Below are 18,407 nucleotides of genomic sequence, written 5' to 3' on the forward strand. Positions count from 1 at the left end.
GTGTGTGTGTGTGTGTGTGTGTGTGTGTGTGTGTGTGTGTGTGTGTGTGTGTGTGTGTGTGTGTGTGTGTGTGTGTGTGTGTGTGTGTGTGCGGGGGTCTTCATTTTAGCCAGGGCTGCCTGATCTATTGGGTGATCTGAGGCAGGAGGCTTGCTAATGTAGTGAAGGCCTCTCCCCTGCCTGCTCTGATCTGTGCTGTAGGAGGGGGGAAATACTGTAGTTAGCTGTTAGCATTATATATGCAAACACTAATGACATTTATTTTAAATACTGGGTCTTAGAAAAAGGCTACTCAAATGCCTGGAATCGAGCCATGGATTTTCCTAAAAAATACAAATGCAAACCTTTCATTTGCTCTCTCAATCTCATCTCAATGTATTGAGACACTACAGAAATACGTTTACATTGTTGAAAGCAGGTCATCTGAGAATAGGTGTGGTATAATGCTTTTCTGCGCAATGTACTGCTTTTGAATGTGATACAACGCTTTAGTAGGTGATATTGAGAGGAAAACTGTTCTCTTGATAGTGTCTTCTCTCTAGGCTTATATGCAAATAGGCCTTGGCTAAAAGTTTCAGACATAGAAACAGAACGGAAGAGAGGAGTTGTAGACATAGACGGTATAGAACAGTCTCCAGTTTCACATAGAATGGCCAAGCGGCCATCCTTAATCAGTTGTTAATGAGTAGTTATTTTAGATACAAATTGTCTGTTTGATACTGTACGTGTAACGGCAGCCTTCCCTCTCTTCACTAGAAGAGGGGGTGAAACAGGGATCGGACCAACACGCAGCGTAGCCAGTGCTCAACATGTTTAATTAAACGAAAACAGTGAACACTTACAACGAACAAAATAACAAAATGTGGCAAACCGAAACAGTCCTATCTGGTGCAGAACACAAACACAGAGACAGGAAACAACCACCCACAATCCCCAACACAAAACAAGCCACCTATATATGATTCTCAATCAGGGACAACGATTGACAGCTGCCTCTGATTGAGAACCATATTAGGCTGGACACAGAAACAGACGAACTAGACACACAACATAGAATTCCCACCCAGCTCACGTCCTGACCAACACTAAACAAGCAAAACACATAAGAACTCTGGTCAGGACGTTACAGTACGTTTCATGACTGTGGTTATGATAGTTCCCCAGCCAATGGTAATAAACATGTCTCTGATGAATCTTGTTCTTTTTCTTCCAGAGGAATATGGTTCTGTCTCCTCCACACCTGATTCAACATCTCCCTGCACTGAAGGTAACATCGCACAAGGCATACATACCGTACACGTTTAGAAAGGGACTGTGTGAATGATGGAACTTCATGTGTGAGAATCATAATATGGGAGGGGGGGGGAATCATACTATGACATGTCCACAAAGTCTACAGGTGTAACCTGAGATTGATTGTGTCGATTTGTTCGTTTGAATCTGGAAACATTACTCCCAATCAAAGGTGTTTTGCATCTTTTGGATGTTGCCCTTTCATTCAGACAAAGCATGTTGCGCTTCACCGGGCTGTCCCAACTCAGCGCTCAAAAACATCAGAGGACATGTAGATGAGTAAGCGGCTCCTCCGTAGACATTATAGTCACAGAACATGTGATATGGTTTTGGAATAATATTGTGCGCTTGTATAGCTTTACCTCCTAGGATGAAAGTTTTCAATGTAATGGTTGAAGTTTATAGCTAAGTTAATAGCTTTTTTGTAATGAAAGTGTATACAATTTCAATATAGGTTTTGCTTTAAGGCTTTTCCTGTGCCTGTTCTCTCCAGGTGGGAATGAGGAGTCTGAGCTGTACGACCTGCAGACGGCCAGGGAGTGGTCTGACGAAGAAGATGGGGGTCCGGAGGATGATGATGGTGGAGCTTCATCCCCCTCCATTTGGGGGACCCCGAGACAGAACTCCTTCGAGCCCACCTTCTCCTACATCGCCATCGCCGAGGCAGAGGCAGGCGGATCCTCACGACATCATCGTGACTCATCGTCAGGGAGCCGGCGGAGGAGCGGGGCCAGGGGAGGCCGCACCTCCCTGAGCCGCACGGACACCGTGGAAATGCTCCTCCCCCTGGACTCCCCCGACGTGGAGTGGGACCCCCACGCCTTCCTCGCCCGAGAGGAGGAGGAGGAGGAAAGGGAAAGGGAAAGGGAGGTCCACAGACAGACTGAGACGGTCTATGCATCTCTCCTAGATACTGAGATTGAACCTCAGGAGAGGGACACAGAGACCCAGAGAGGGGAGACAGAGCCCCTGGAGCCCCGGCACTACAGTCCCTCAGACAGCCACCAGGGTGAGCCCACTATGGGGCAGTGGGGATGGGGTGGGGCTATCTAGATGGAGGGTAGATGGGATCAGGGTAGATATATATACCTGCATGGCGCTACATGGAGCTACAGATAAAAGCAGAAGCTACTGCATCTTTTCAGGCTTTCTAGCCATTGTAACATGGCTTACACACAACACAACCGAGTTGAGCTAATACTGTGTGTGTGTGTGTGTGTGTGTGTGTGTGTGTGTGTGTGTGTGTGTGTGTGTGTGTGTGTGTGTGTGTGTGTGTGTGTGTGTGTGTGTGTGTGTGCGTGTGCGTGCGTGCCACACCATGACCACAGACGAAGTCAGACACCACTGTGCTTTAGACTCCCTGGACAGCATGCTCTCTCCTGTCCTGTAGGGTCAGAATGTGCGCGTTTGGTTATACGATTTCTAAATCACCCTTCATTGTAAAGTAGGTGAGGCTAAATAATGACATCGTTAGATAAATTATACCTCTAGTTAATCTAATGCAACTTGGTTGTAGACTAACTTGATGCTGGGTGATGACATCATCACAATGACCTTGTGTTCTGTTTCTCAGCGGCATCCCAGCCCCCTGAGCCTGAGTCCCTCGTAACCATGGAAACCACCGTCACACTGCTCACGGCTGTGCGACCAAGAGGCGGCCTCACCGATGACGTGCCATCCACTTCCTCCACCTCCATTGGTCGAAACACTCAGGAAGAGCTGGTCAGCGAACAGTGGTTTTCAGCGTTCAACCTATCAGGCTCCGCAATATGCATCCACGTAGCAGGTAACGTTTGTAGCACATCTTGTCTATTTTTATGTGACTTTCCTATCTTGGATCAACCTTTTACATTTTGAACATCTACCATCCCCTGCCTTTGCCCAAATCAATCTATTTGACTTCTACTACATTATCTTACGTCACATAGCAAGTCTGCACTGATAGTTCATGGCAACGCGGTTGTGTTAGAATGACGCCATCTGTCGGAAGACAATGACCCCTACCCTGATACCTCACTCCCAACCCCTTCCTCGATACGTTGCTGAGAGCACAAAGCCTTCCTCAATCAATCCTTTTCAAACCATACTGAAAATAGAGAAAAACCTCTCATTGCTTGAGTAACACGGACCCTGGAATGTATTCCACTGTGAGCCCTGAGTGTTCCATTGTGTCTCCATGACAACATTCCCTTGGGATTCCGAGGGCTAATGGGCTAATTGCGAGAAAAAAAATCTGTCTGTTTTCCTGGTCTGTCTGCTCGGACATACACGCTGACACCCCAATCTTTCCACATCCCTTGGATCACTGTACACATGATAAAGAGAATGTTAGGACAGGGCAGTGAAGGAGAGAGAGAGGAAATTACTTTATTCTTTTGGAACTTTCATGGGTAATGTTACCTGGTCATTTTTTATTTTTTATTGTTTATTTCAATTTTGTTTATTATCTATTTCACGTGCTTTGGCGATGTAAACATATGTTTCCCATGCCAATAAAGCCCCTTAAATTGAGAGAGAAAGAGAGAGAGAGAGAGAGAGAGAGAGAGAGAGAGAGAGAGAGAGAGAGAGAGAGAGAGAGAGAGAGAGAGAGAGAGAGAGAGAGAGCAAGGGTGAGACAGATGAAATCTATCTTCTCTGGACTCCATGGTCGATATGGATCACTCTTCAAGGGGGGCGCCACTCAATATGGACCTCTGGCATATCTTCCAATCTTATTATAGTGGGTGGACTGGGGGGTGGCTGGCCCAGGGGCTGGGTGGACTGGGGGCTGGGTGTACTGTACTGTCCACTCCCCCTCACACTGACCCTGGGTGATTAATGGCTGGTCAAGCTGTTGAGAGGCTTTAAGGGTTTCTAGATATCATGTAAAGCAAACCATCTGGTTTCTGTATCAGAATGGGGCTGAATGCGTCAGAACATGTTTAACTCCCCATGTTTATTGTGAGGTTGGACTAGCCGGTTACAGGTTAGCCTCACTAGGGTAGGGGGCAGCATTCAGAATTTTGGATGAAAAGCGTGCCCAAAGTAAACTGCCTGCTACTCAGGTCCAGAAGCTAGGATATGCATATAATTGGTAGATTTGGATAGAAAACACTCTAAAACTGTTAAGTATAACAGAACTGTGAGTATAACAGAACTGTTATGGCAGGCGAAAACCTGAGGAAAATCCATCCAGGTAGTGCTATTATTTTGAAATGCCTGTTTTTCCATTGAAAGCCTATCCACCATACAAAGACTTATGACCTAGTTCACGATCCCTATGGCTTCCACTACATTTCCAGACATGAGTCCTGCGCGTGACCAGGAACGTGCCTTTCTTGTTTTTCCTTTTCTATTGAAAACTATCCAAGATGGCGTAGCAGTCAGACGTGTGTTTGTCTTGTCCCGTCTTGTCCCGCGTAAATAGTCCTCGTATTTTTCGTATACATTTCGTATATATTTTAATTTCACTTTCCATCTAGGAACTGAATATACATTCCTGCAACCCGCCTCACCCAATGTGGTACGGATCTGCTATTTTTTATACTTTAGAACCGTAACCCCAATCAGAAGCTAGCCAGATAACTAGCTACTAGCTAGTAGTCAGTTAGCCACTGCTGCGGTCTTCACCCTTAACTCGGACACCAGCCAGCTTCAGCTCGGGCCAATACCGGCCAGTCTGCAGGCGCGATATCAACCCAGAGCATATAGGACTGCTTTTTCTCTACCACATCACCGGATTCCTGACGCAAGCTCTGGACAATTACACCGGATCATCGCAGCTAGCTAGCTGCAACCGAGTGGCTACTACTGGCTAACACCTCTGTCCCGAAGCAAGCACCAGTTAGCCTTGAGTTAGCCTCGAGCTAGGCCCATCTGCCGGCTAGCCGAAGAGGTCTACCAGCGAATTCTTGGGCTACAATACCTCTTTTGCCAATTGGACTGGACCCTTTATTGCCGACACGGAGCCCCGCCGATCCATCACGACTGGTCTGCCAACGTAATTGTCCGAGGTGGTTTCAACAGGCTTTTCCGTTGCGATGTTTCCGAAGACCCATCTGCTAATCATTAGCTGTCTTATCGGCTGCTATCTGAATAAGTATATCGGACAATTTTTTTTTCTTGGGTCACTATATCTATTTTGCCAATTGGATCGATCCCCTCTACCACACGGAACCCCACTAATCTACCGACGGAAACGCACGAGGTGACTAAAAATAGACCTCCATCCTATGTTATCTTGCTACCGATAGCCAGCTACCCGGCCAGCTGTCTGGATCGCCGTGACCCCAACCAACCTCTACTCACTGGACCCTTATGATCAATCGATTAAGCATGCCTCTCCTTAATGTAAATATGCCTTGTCCATTGCTGTTCTGGTTAGTGTTTATTGGCTTATTTCACTGTAGAGCCTCTAGCCCTGTTCACTATACCATATCCAACCCTTCAGTTCCACCACCCACATATGCGATGACATCACCTGGTTTCAATGATGTTTCTAGAGACAATATCTCTCTCATCATCACTCAATACCTAGGTTTACCTCCACTGTATTCACATCCTACCATACCTTTGTCTGTACATTATTCCTTGAAGCTATTTTATCGCCCCCAGAAACTTCCTTTTACTCTCTGTTCTAGACGTTCTAGACGACCAATTCTCATAGCTTTTAGCCGTACCCTTATCCTACTCCTCCTCTGTTCCTCTGGTGATGTAGAGGTGAATCCAGGCCCTGCAGTACCTAGCTCCACTCCTATTCCCCAGGCGCTCTCTTTTGATGACTTCTGTAACCGTAATAGCCTTGGTTTCATGCATGTTAACATTAGAAGCCTCCTCCCTAAGTTTGTTTTGTTCACTGCTTTAGCACACTCTGCCAACCCAGATGTTTTAGCCGTGTCTGAATCCTGGCTTAGGAAGACCACCAAAAATTCTGACATTTTCATCCCTAACTACAAGATTTTCAGACAAGATAGAACGGCCAAAGGGGGCGGTGTTGCAATCTACTGCAAAGATTGCCTGCAGAGTTCTGTTTTACTATCCAGGTCTGTTCCCAAACAATTTGAACTTCTACTTTTAAAAATCCACCTCTCTAAAAACAAGTCTCTCACCGTTGCCGCCTGCTATAGACCACCCTCTGCCCCCAGCTGTGCTCTGGACACCATATGTGAACTGATTGCCCCCCATCTATCTTCAGAGCTCGTGCTGCTAGGCGACCTAAATTGGAACATGCTTAACACCCCAGCCATCCTACAATCTAAGCTTGATGCCCTCAATCTCACACAAATTATCAATGAACCTACCAGGTACCACCCCAATTCCGTAAACACGGGTACCCTCATAGATATCATCCTAACCAACTTGCCCTCCAAATACACCTCTGCTGTTTTCAACCAAGATCTCAGCGATCACTGCCTCATTGCCTGCATCCGTAATGGGTCAGCGGTCAAACGACCTCCACTCATCACTGTCAAACGCTCCCTGAAACACTTCAGCGAGCAGGCCTTTCTAATCGACCTGGCCGAGGTATCCTGGAAGGATATTGATCTCATCCCGTCAGTAGAGGATGCCTGGATATTTTTTTTAAATGCCTTCCTCACCATCTTGAATAAACATGCCCCATTCAAGAAATTTAGAACCAGGAACAGATATAGCCCTTGGTTCTCTCCTGACCTGACTGCCCTTAACCAACAGAAAAACATCCTATGGCGTTCTGCATTAGCATCGAACAGCCCCCGTGATATGCAACTTTTCAGGGAAGCTAGAAACCAATATACACAGGCAGTTAGAAAAGCCAAGGCTAGCTTTTTCAAGCAGAAATTTGCTTCCTGCAACACAAACTCAAAAAAGTTCTGGGACACTGTAAAGTCCATGGAGAATAAGAACACCTCCACCCAGCTTCCAACTGCACTGAAGATAGGAAACACTGTCACCACCGACAAATCCACTATAATTGAGAATTTCAATAAGCATTTTTCTACGGCTGGCCATGCTTTCCACCTGGCTACCCCTACCCCGGTCAACAGTACTGCCCTCCCCTCTGCTACTCGCCCACGCCTTCCCCATTTCTCTTTCTCCCAAATACAGTCAGCTGATGTTCTGAAAGAGCTGCAAAATCTGGACCCTTACAAATCAGCCGGGCTAGATAATCTGGACCCTTTCTTTCTAAAACTATCTGCTGAAATTGTTGCCACCTCTATTACCAGCCTTTTCAACCTCTCTTTCGTGTCGTCTGAGATTCCCAAAGATTGGAAAGCAGCTGCGGTTATCCCCCTCTTCAAAGGGGGGGACACTCTTGACCCAAACAGCTACAGACCTATATCTATCCTACCCTGCCTTTCTAAGGTCTTCGAAAGCCAAGTCAACAAACAGATTACCGACCATTTCGAATCCCACCATACCTTCTCCGCTATGCAATCTGGTTTCAGAGCTGGTCATGGGTGCACCTCAGCCACGCTCAAGGTAATAAACGATATCTTAACCGCCATCGATAGGAAACAGTACTGTGCAGCCATATTCATTGACCTGGCCAAGGCTTTTGACTCTGTCAATCACCACATCCTCATCGGCAGACTCGACAGCCTTGGTTTCTCTAATGATTGCCTCGCCTGGTTCACCAACTACTTCTCTGATCGAGTTCAGTGTGTCAAATCGGAGGGTCTGTTGTCCGGACCTCTGGCAGTCTCTATGGGGGTGCCACAGGGTTCAATTCTTGGACCGACTCTCTTCTCTGTATACATCAATGATGTCGCTCTTGCTGCTGGTGAGTCTCTGATCCACCTCTACGCAGACGACACTATTCTGTATACTTCTGGCCCTTCTTTTGACACTGTGTTAACAACCCTCCAGGCAAGCTTCAATGCCATACAACTCTCCTTCCGTGACCTCCAATTGCTCTTAAATACAAGTAAAACTAAATGCATGCTCTTCAACCGATCGCTGCCTGCACCTGCCCGCCTGTCCAACATCACTACTCTGGACGGCTCTGACTTAGAATATGTGGACAACTACAAATACCTAGGTGTCTGGTTAGACTGTAAACTCTCCTTCCAGACTCACATCAAACATCTCCAATCCAAAATTAAATCTAGAATTGGCTTCCTATTCCGCAACAAAGCATCCTTCACTCATGCTGCCAAACATACCCTTGTAAAACTGACCATCCTACCAATCCTCGACTTCGGTGATGTCATTTACAAAATAGCCTCCAAAACCCTACTCAATAAATTGGATGCAGTCTATCACAGTGCCATCCGTTTTGTCACCAAAGCCCCATATACTACCCACCACTGCGACCTGTACACTCTCGTTGGCTGGCCCTCGCTTCATACTCGTCGCCAAACCCACTGGCTCCAGGTCATCTACAAAACCCTGCTAGGTAAAGTCCCCCCTTATCTCAGCTCGCTGGTCACCATAGCAGCACCTACCTGTAGCACGCGCTCCAGCAGGTATATCTCTCTCGTCACCCCCAAAACCAATTCTTCCTTTGGCCGCCTCTCCTTCCAGTTCTCTGCTGCCAATGACTGGAACGAACTACAAAAATCTCTGAAACTGGAAACACTTATCTCCCTCACTAGCTTTAAGCACCAGCTGTCAGAGCAGCTCATAGATTACTGCACCTGTACATAGCCCATCTATAATTTAGCCCAAACAACTACCTCTTTACCTACTGTATTTATTTATTTTGCTCCTTTGCACCCCTTTATTTCTATCTCTACTTTGCACCTTCTTCCACTGCAAACCAACCATTCCAGTGTTTTTTTACTTGCTATATTGTATTTACTTCGCCACCATGGCCTTTTTTTATATTTTTATTTATATATATATTTTATTTGCCTTCACCTCCCTTATCTCACCTCACTTGCTCACATTGTATATAGACTTATTTTTCACTGTATTATTGACTGTATGTTTGTTTTACTCCATGTGTAACTATGTGTTGTTGTATGTGTCGAACTGCTTTGCTTTATCTTGGCCAGGTCGCAATTGTAAATGAGAATGTGTTCTCAATTTGCCTACCTGGTTAAATAAAGGTGAAATAAATAAATAAAAATAAATTGATGAAGCTATTGTCCAGTTGAAATATGATCAATTATTTATGGCAAAAAACAACCTGAGGATTGATTATAAACATCGTTTGACATGTTTCTACGAGCTTTTATTGTACTTATTAGATTTTTCGTCTGTCTTTTGTGACCGCGCTTTGTTCCAATGGATTATTGAACAAAACGCGCTAACAAAACAGAGGTTTTTGGATATAAAGAGGGACTTTATCGTAACAAAACAAACATTTATTGGGTAACTGGGAGTCTTGCGAGTGTAACCATATGAAGATCATCAAAGGTAAGTGATGAATTTTGTCGCTATTCGCTATTTATCACTTGTATGTTTCATGAATTTTTATAATGAGTATTTCTGTTTTTGAATTTGGTGCTCTGCACCCCACATGGTAGCGTCCCACACCCCCTAAAGATTAGACTACCGCTATTCGCATCTGAAATATATGAGGCTATTTGAGTTATCGTCTGCATTCTTACAAAAAAGGTGCTATCTAGAACCTGAAAGGGTTCTTCGGCTGTCCCCATAGGAGAACCCTTTGTACAACCCTTTTTTGTTCCAGGTAGAACCCTTTCCACAGAGGGTTCTACTTGGAACCAAAAAGGGTTGTCCTATGAGGACAGTCGAAGAACCCTTTCTAAGAGTGTGTACTTACCGGTAACACGGTACCCTATGGATGTCACAATAATGTGCATTTACTTCTATACCTGCTCCTTTGTTAGCTGTTGTCTGTTCTGTCTCTGCTTACATAAGTGTTTTGTGTCTGTGTCCATGTCCGTTTCCGTGTGAGTGTTTTTCTCTGAATGGGTTTGTGTGTCTGTCATCTTTGTCTGTGGTTATGTCTCTGGGTCTCTAGTGGTTTTGTATGTTCTCTATGTTATCCAGCTATGGCTATCTATGTGTATACCAACATGTTTCTCTGTCTCAACGTTTGTCTCTGTACGTGCATGTACTAAATTTGTGAATAAGTGAATGTATTGGGTATCTATCTGTCTATCTACATTGGAGTCTCCATGAGTCTTGAGGGGGCGGGCCCTATTGGGCAGATTATTTTGGTCTGAAAGGTCTCTGTACTGCTGACGGGGCAGGGGAGGCCAAAAACAGCTCCGAGTGGCAGAGAGAGAGCAGGGGGACTGCGAGAGAGTCAAAGAGAGAGAAGGGGGATCACCTGAGCAGCAACCAAAATGGCCAACATTAATGGTAAGACCCTGGGCTCTGAGAGACAAGATGGAGACAATATGAGACGGTGGCAGTCGACACACTGAGATCTATCAGGGAATTGACTAGGCGGGGAGGCAAGGGACCTATTGAATGGGCAAAGCAGTGTCTCGTTTCAGACACCGGCAAGATCAGGGCGCAGTTAGAGTTACAGTACCTATCTTCCTCAGCCACAGGGGCGCTTCCACATATAGGGACTGACTGTCTGTCCACTGCAGAGCCATGCATTTAGTGACCGTGTGTTTGGAGAGGAGTCTGAACGTCAGGAGACCAGCTACAGCCAGGGCTGTCTTTGGAGGATTTTGACCACTCACTGACCAAGAGTGTTTGAGACCGTACCAACTGTGCAGAGTTATGTGTGCCTGCCTGCTTAGTGATGGGACTAGTATCGCAATGTTTTTTTCCATGGCAAAAATTTAACTTTTTGGTCCTTTAAAAATCTGCTCATCCCGTCCCTAGAGGTGACCATCCAGAGTTGTGTTATAGCTTGTTACAGCATGTAGGTGCCATCTGTGTGGTTGTTTTTGTATGTAAGAGGCTAGTAGCGTGATCAGCTGATCTGTGCCTCCATCTGACAGGGTTACCTTTTTGGGCAGCAAGGTTGGCAGCAGGGTTGGAAGAGCCAAGGTGTTTCACAGGGTTACTCTGGGACTTCCCGCATGCACCGTAGTGTTTAAAATGGCTGGGTGGGGGTTTTAGTTGTGGTGGTAAGTAATGCCAGGTCCGGCTGTGAATTGGTTGACTGGTAATGTATCATGTTGAAGTAACGATTGAGTCATTCACGGTCAGGCAGTCAGTGCTCAGCTCTGTGGAGTGCTGCATTGGCACAGATAGAGAGGTTTCACTGAGATTATGGCAAATGCAGCTTTCAATTTGATCTGTGGTCACGTGTGTGTGTGTGTGTGTGTGTGTGTGTGTGTGTGTGTGTGTGTGTGTGTGTGTGTGTGTGTGTGTGTGTGTGTGTGTGTGTGTGTGTGTGTGTGTGTGTGTGTGTGTGTGTGTGTGTGTGTGTGTGTGTGTGTGTTCCTGAACTTCTTGTTTACCTTTAATATCAGTGGAACACTCTTGTCGTGTGTGTGTGTAGTGTGTAGTGTGAGAGAGAGAGAGTCATTAAACCATGACTATTTGTGTGTGAGATAATTAAAGCCTTTTCAATCGGTGTGTGTGTGTGTGTGTGTGTGTGTGTGTGTGTGTGTGTGTGTGTGTGTGTGTGTGTGTGTGTGTGTGTGTGTGTGTGTGTGTGTGTGTATTCCCCCTTCCCCCTTCATGTTGTCTGTACTCTTCTCAGAGAGTTCATTATATCACTATATTAACATCAACCAATACATTCATGGCTTAGTATAGAGTCAACCTATTGGACCGTCACATGAGGGGTTTGTTTTGCCCCGGCGTTAGTGTAACTTGCTGTGATATGTCTTCCTTTTCTTCGTGCATTGAATGGTCTTACCATGTGCTGGTCAATGTCGCAAAGTGCCAACACATCAAAGAGGGCTGTATGCTACAGTTCCACCTGTTGGGACAATGGACGGGTGTGTGTGTGCTGGAGGCTTTGTGGGTATTAACAGTCTGTGGTAGTGTTTATAAATAGTCCTCCTGCTGGTCAGATATATCAGTGCACTCTATTCTAATTCCCAGGCTCACTCATACACTAATAGCCATGGAGTAATGACCACATGCCTTTGTCACTACAGTTTACCACGTCCGAGGGTTAGCGAGCTGCTGGTGTTCAGCTTCATTACACTGTGCTATCAGTGTTTTGGCTGTAATGTTTCTTTTGTTTGGAGCTACTTTTACATATTCCATGGAGGGATTAAGCCAGGGGAGCCTCCATTTTGGCACTGAGAGGGCCCAGTCGCAGCGGCTCCAGTTGCTGGGTGACTGATCGAGGGAGACGGACAGGGTGCAGAGAAGGGGTGGTAGCGGGCTTGAAGACTGTCAACAGGTGCTCTCCGAGGTAACATTTCAATTCAGGGTTCCTGCTCCCTCCCTCCTCTTTTCTCTTCTCTCTCCCTTCCTCTGTACCAGGGGTGGGCAATACCAGTCCACCGAGGGCCTGATTGGTGTCACAATTTTGCCCCAGCTAACACACCTGACTCCAATAATCACCTAATCATGATCTTCAGTTTAGAATGCAATTTGATTAATCAGCTGTGTTTGATAAGGATGGGTAAAAAGTGTGACACCAATCAGGCCCTTGAGGACTGGAGTTGCCCACCCCTGCTCTATACAGAGTGCAGGCTATATTAAGCCCAGGTTAGGCTTGACGTCTCCCCCTGCTCCTGTGTGTGTTTTCTCTCTGCCTGGTGATCACTGTCCCTCTGCTCCGCCTCTGCACAGCTGAAAGGCCTTCTGGCCCACTGAGAGTCGGAGCCAAACAGGGACTGACTGGCTGGTGATGCTGTGGGGGTTTTGTAGAAAGCAAATAGGCAGGAACAGTGAGGAGGAGAGACTTGCAGCTGTGACTGACCTTGCTGCCTTTAGCGACCAACTAAAATAGAGGAAGTGTCAAATGCATGGGCTTGTCCCCTCCCCCACCCTGCTTCAATGAAGACTCCTTGAATCCATGTTAGCTTCCCCTCTGTTCCTCATTGGTTTATACGTGACGAGAACATGTAGACTATGAAACGTTCTTATTTCTCCACCTTTTCTCCCTCTCTTGTCAATTCCCCTCCCCATCCCTCTGTTACCATCTATTCTTCTCTGCCTCCTCTGCTCTCCCCTCCTCTCCTCCTCCTCCTCAGTGATGGATCTGATCTACTGGAAGGACACAGAGCGTACAGGCATGGTATTCACAGGGCTGGTGGTTGGCCTGCTGTCCTTGTTCCAGCTCAGCATCATCACAGTCGTCTCCACCATCTCCCTGGGCGTCATGTGCTTCACCGTCTCAGTCAGCATCTACTATAAAATCCTGCAAGTGCTCAACATGGGAGACGGAGTGCACCCTTTCAAGTGAGTGACTCGCCAATCCTCTTTTCTCTCATCCCCCACTCCCTTCCACTCTTGTTTGTTTCCTCTCTTCTCCAGTAATGCAGTGGGAGTGGAATTCAGGAATAGTTTCTTAATTGGCTGGATTCCCTCACCTCCCAAAATAAATCCTGCCTGGGCTCACAGTCCAGTGGGCTTGCCTTTAAAAAAACGACAGTGTGTTTTATGATTTGTTTAGGCTAACCACTGCTGTTTGACGAAAAGAGTTGATAGAATTCATTCGTCAGGATCTGAAAGGAACGTTTTCTTTGAATATCTGCGCTGATGGAAATCGAGGCATGGGACGACAAACTGTGCATCAGGGTGTGTTTGTGGCGACTATCGCCCGTTCTCTAATCAACACCCTCTTTCCTGCTTCCTTGACCCTGGACTCTATCTCCCTCTCGTTCTCCATCACTCCCCCTCTAATCACTGTCTTTACTGCGCCCTCCTTTTCTACCCCCCTCTCTTTCTCTCCTCAGGGCGTATCTGGATCTGGAAATGAGTTTCAGTGGGGAGCTGGCGGACCAATACACGCAGAAGGCCATCGTTACAGTCGTCTCTGCTGCTAACTCACTCAAGAATCTCTTCCTGGTTGGAAACCTCTTTGACTCTCTCAAGGTGAGACTGCCTGGGTGTTGGATCTCATCGATCTTCATCTAGAATTGGCCAGAATATGACCGTGTAACTTTTTATGTGCTCCCCTTCGACGGCTCCTCTCGATCTCGTTCGTTCACTTAAGGTTCAAGTCACTTTCTACACAAGGAAGTCCTTCAGAATGGCATAGATCTTTAGTCCCTAAAAATACGCCCTCTCTCTCTCTCTGTCTGTCTGGCTCTCTCTCTCACTCCCTCTCTTTGTCTGTCTTTTAATCTCCTTCCCTTCTCCTTGTCTTTTGAACCCTGTCCACTACCGTGTTTACAGGAGGCCATCTTGTCGTTGCGGATTTACTTCAACATTACAACATCTAGCTGTCTGGGCTCTGCTCTCTTTCATTAGAGCAGGCATCCCTCCCTCCCCTTTCTCTATCCATCTTTTTCTTTTTCTCTGTTCTGTTCTGTACTGGCATCAGCCTGCCTCCCCGTTCACTGGAGATCAAATCAATTGTCACATACACATGGTTAGCAGATGTTAATGCGAGTGTAGCGAAATGCTTGTGCTTCTAGTTCCGACAATGCAGTAATAACCAACGAGTAATCTAACCTAACAATTTCACAACAGCTACCTTATACACACAAGTGTAAAGGGATGAAGAATATGTACATAAAAATATATGAATGAGTGATGGTACAGAACGGCATAGGCAAGATGCAGTAGATGGTATCGAGTACAGTATATACAGATGAGATGAGTAATGTGGGGTATGTAAACATTATATTAAGTGGAATTGTTTAAAGTGGCTAGTGATACATTTTTTACATGTATGGCAGCAGGCACTCAATGTTAGTGGTGGCTGTTTAACAGTCTGATGGCCTTGAGATAGAAGCTGTTTTTCAGTCTCTCGGTCCCTGTTTTGATGCAGCTGTACTGACCTCGCCTTCTGGATGATAGCGGGGTGAACAGGCAGTGGCTCGGGTGGTTGTTGTCCTTGATGATCTTTATGGCCTTCCTGTGACATCGGGTGGTGTAGGTGTCCTGGAGGGCAGGTAGTTTGCCCCCGGTGATGCGTTGTGCAGACCTCACTACCCTCTGGAGAGCCTTACGGTTGTGGGCGGAGCAGTTGCCGTACCAGGCGGTGATACAGCCCGACAGGATGCTCTCGATTGTGCATCTGTAAAAGTTTGTGAGTGCTTTTGGTGACAAGCCGAATTTCTTCAGCCTCCTGAGGTTGAAGAGGCGCTGCTGCGCCTTCTTCACAACGCTGTCTGTGTGGGTGGACCAATTCAGTTTGTCCGTGATGTGTACGCCGAGGAACTTAAAACTTACTACCCTCTCCACTACTGTCCCGTCGATGTGGATAGGGGGGTGTTCCCTCTGCTGTTTCCTGAAGTCCACGATCATCTCCTTTGTTTTATTGACGTTGAGTGTGAGGTTGTTTTCCTGACACCACACTCCGAGGGCCCTCACCTCCTCCCTGTAGGCCGTCTCGTCGTTGTTGGTAATCAAGCCTACCACTGTAGTGTCGTCGAGATGACGACGTTGTCATGCCCACCGTCGCCAAATGACAAATGACGACTGTGTTTCCTAACAACACCATTATCAAAAACAGCTGCTGTCATACCCACAACTCACTGTGGTTCATATGACTGTGATAATCATGTACATACGGTCCTGCAGCTTTAAATGTGTCCTTGTTTTCGGTCGCATCGGAGTGTGACGCAAGCAAACTAGCAGCAAGCACAATTGTGAGTTTGTAGAACTTCGGGTTTTGTATTCAATTTGCATTGCGAACGATACACAAAAAACGTGTCGTATTGTAAGGGTAACAATAAGAAAGCAGTGCGACTGTATCTTCCCTTTACAAGCGTCCGTGAGTCCTCTCTAAGCATTGCAGTGGTGTCACTTTTTATGGAGGCTAAAACAACATAGTACTCATGCAAAGGTTACTTTTAACAGTTTGCCGAGGCTATACAACGGCTCTTGTCCTTTCCTTCTCCCCATCCTATGTATGTGTTTCATACAGCACATGAAAAAGGTGCTATCTAGAACCTTAAAGGGTTCTTCGGCTGTCCCCGTAGGATAACCCTTTGAAGAAACCTTTTTCGGTTGCAGGTAGAACCCTTCTGTGTTCCATGTAGAACCTTTTCTACAGAGGGTCCTGACATATCGGTGAAGCATGTTCCCTTGTCATAGTAAGGCAGTATATACAGGGCATGTTGTATGCTTGCAAACTTTGGCTAGTAACAACATCTAAAGCTTAATTCCTAGCGTTTCTGCTAGGAACCTTCCTTTTAAACTTCATTAATTTTGTCTCCAGTTTACCAGGAAAGTAGAACTAAAACATTGGCTCATTGAATCGACAACAGTCGTATTGGTTGCACCATAATGCTTCAGGGTTAAATGTAAATTTACAGCAGGAGTACTTAGTGTGACTTATCTCGGTTAGTGAGAGCCAGTGTGACTGTGCCACGTAGCCTTGAGCCCCAGAAGCCCCAGAGTCCCGCGGTCTCAACCCTGACCTGGCCGGTATGTGACATGGGACACAGGTGGCTGTTCACCCAGTTACAGGGTACGAGAGGAGTTTCGTCTTCTCTGAGAGGGGGGTGTCCCGTTTCAGGATGGGGGTATGGGCCCTAAGTGACAACCCACTGAGCTATATTACACCAACTCCAGAAGGGTTATGGCGGATGATCTGGGAAATATGTACTCATTCGTTTGTCAGGGACCATGTGCAATTTTAACATATAATGCATGCATTAATTTACATATGACATTTTAGTCATTTAGCAGACGCGCTTATCCAGAGTGACTTACAGTTAGTGCTTTCATCTTAAGATAGCTAGGTGGGACAACCACCCATATGTAAAATGTATGCATGCATGACTAAGTTGCAATGGCTAAAATCGTCTGCTAAATATATTTTTATTTAGTACATTCAATTGTGTATGTAGAGCTCACTGTGTGTTTCCTTCTGTTCTTCTCAGCTCCTGGCTCTGATGTACCTGGTGACTTTCCTGGGAGACCTGTGTAATGGCCTTACAGTGCTCATCATTGGTGAGGATCACAGACACCGTTAGAATCAGCATTTGAATAACTTTATTGTCTTGCCATTCAATAATTATGATGGCCATTTGTCCTGTGGAGACGAAAATACCGTCGGGTGACGAATGCTGACATTGTCGCAGATTGTACTTCTAGTATTTCAGTTGAAGACAGCGCTTACTGTATATTGTTTAATTTTAACAAAAGGGTGTGCCATGTTGTTAGTCTGAAGAAGCTATATACTCAATCAGAAAGCTCAACACATGCTCACTCCTCCCTTTCTGTCTTCTTCTCCAGCTGTGATCACTCTCTTCTCTCTACCGCTGTTCTACAGACAGCACCAGGTAAAATCTGTCACGCTGCTGACAACTGCTCTCCTGATTAATTCAGCAAAATAAGGTACTTCTGTCAGTTGTTCAAATGAAGTGTGTTTCTCACCAATGCCTCTTTTGATGTTCCAGGCAAAAGTGGACAGCTTCTTTGCAGGAATTCAGGCAAAGGTTGACAACGTCAAGGACATGTGAGTATGGCGCCATCTTATGGCACAACAGTGGAATGAAACATTCCTCTTTCCTTCCTGTAGTTTTCCATTGCAGCTCTGCAGACCCTGAGCTGAATTCTGAATCACTGTGACGTTTACTCAATTTGTAATGGCTGGCAGTATTTGTAGAAATGGTATGGAAAAAGCATATCACCTTTGTCAATGACCAATGTAAATGAGATCATGTGATATTGACCCCTCTCTTTAATACAGTCTCCACAGAATTGCCCAAGGTGGTGGCCCCGCCCCTGACCCAACCCCTGGCGGTGCGAAGCCCAAAACACAATGAAGAGTCATGGCGGACAAGACAGGAGGATGAGGAGCAGAGAAGAGGAGGAGTTACAGGCTGTCACTCAGATGTCTTACTCAGCAGTCTGCTCAGAGCTCCAGAAGGCGGAGCTTCTGAGATTGGGCAGGTTGTGTGGGGAGTCGAAGCATGGGGTTGGGACATGATGATACTGTATGGTGGGATAGGGTAGGTTGCTACTGGGTGAGGATGAGGAAACGGGAGTGATATCTGGATGGGAGTTGTTGCTGTTTTGAAGGAAGATTTAAGACACAACTTATGATTGGTTGGTACAGCGTTAAACGACCTACATGGGTGATTGTGGCTTAAAAGGTACCGGCAGCTGCAGTCCAGTAAAATAATACGACTGATTGGAACCTCCGATTCTATGAGACCTGTGGGTTCCTTATTGACAGCTGTATATCTGAA

At 46.1% G+C, this 18,407-nt stretch overlaps 1 protein-coding gene across 1 annotated transcript; it reads left to right on the forward strand.

Annotated features, from left to right (window-relative positions):
- The first annotated feature begins 13,282 nt into the window (after window positions 1–13,282).
- On the forward strand, window positions 13,283–17,981 carry LOC120028349 (reticulon-2-like). The gene is made up of 6 exons (XM_038973566.1): window positions 13,283–13,494; window positions 13,992–14,130; window positions 17,094–17,163; window positions 17,449–17,495; window positions 17,613–17,671; window positions 17,906–17,981. Exons 1-6 carry the CDS (start codon window positions 13,289–13,291, stop codon window positions 17,979–17,981), a joined length of 597 nt encoding a protein of 198 aa, XP_038829494.1. The 5' UTR covers window positions 13,283–13,288.
- Window positions 17,982–18,407: the final 426 nt, after the last annotated feature.

Source organism: Salvelinus namaycush, chromosome 34 (assembly GCF_016432855.1).
Source record: "Salvelinus namaycush isolate Seneca chromosome 34, SaNama_1.0, whole genome shotgun sequence".
NCBI lineage: Eukaryota > Metazoa > Chordata > Actinopteri > Salmoniformes > Salmonidae > Salvelinus > Salvelinus namaycush.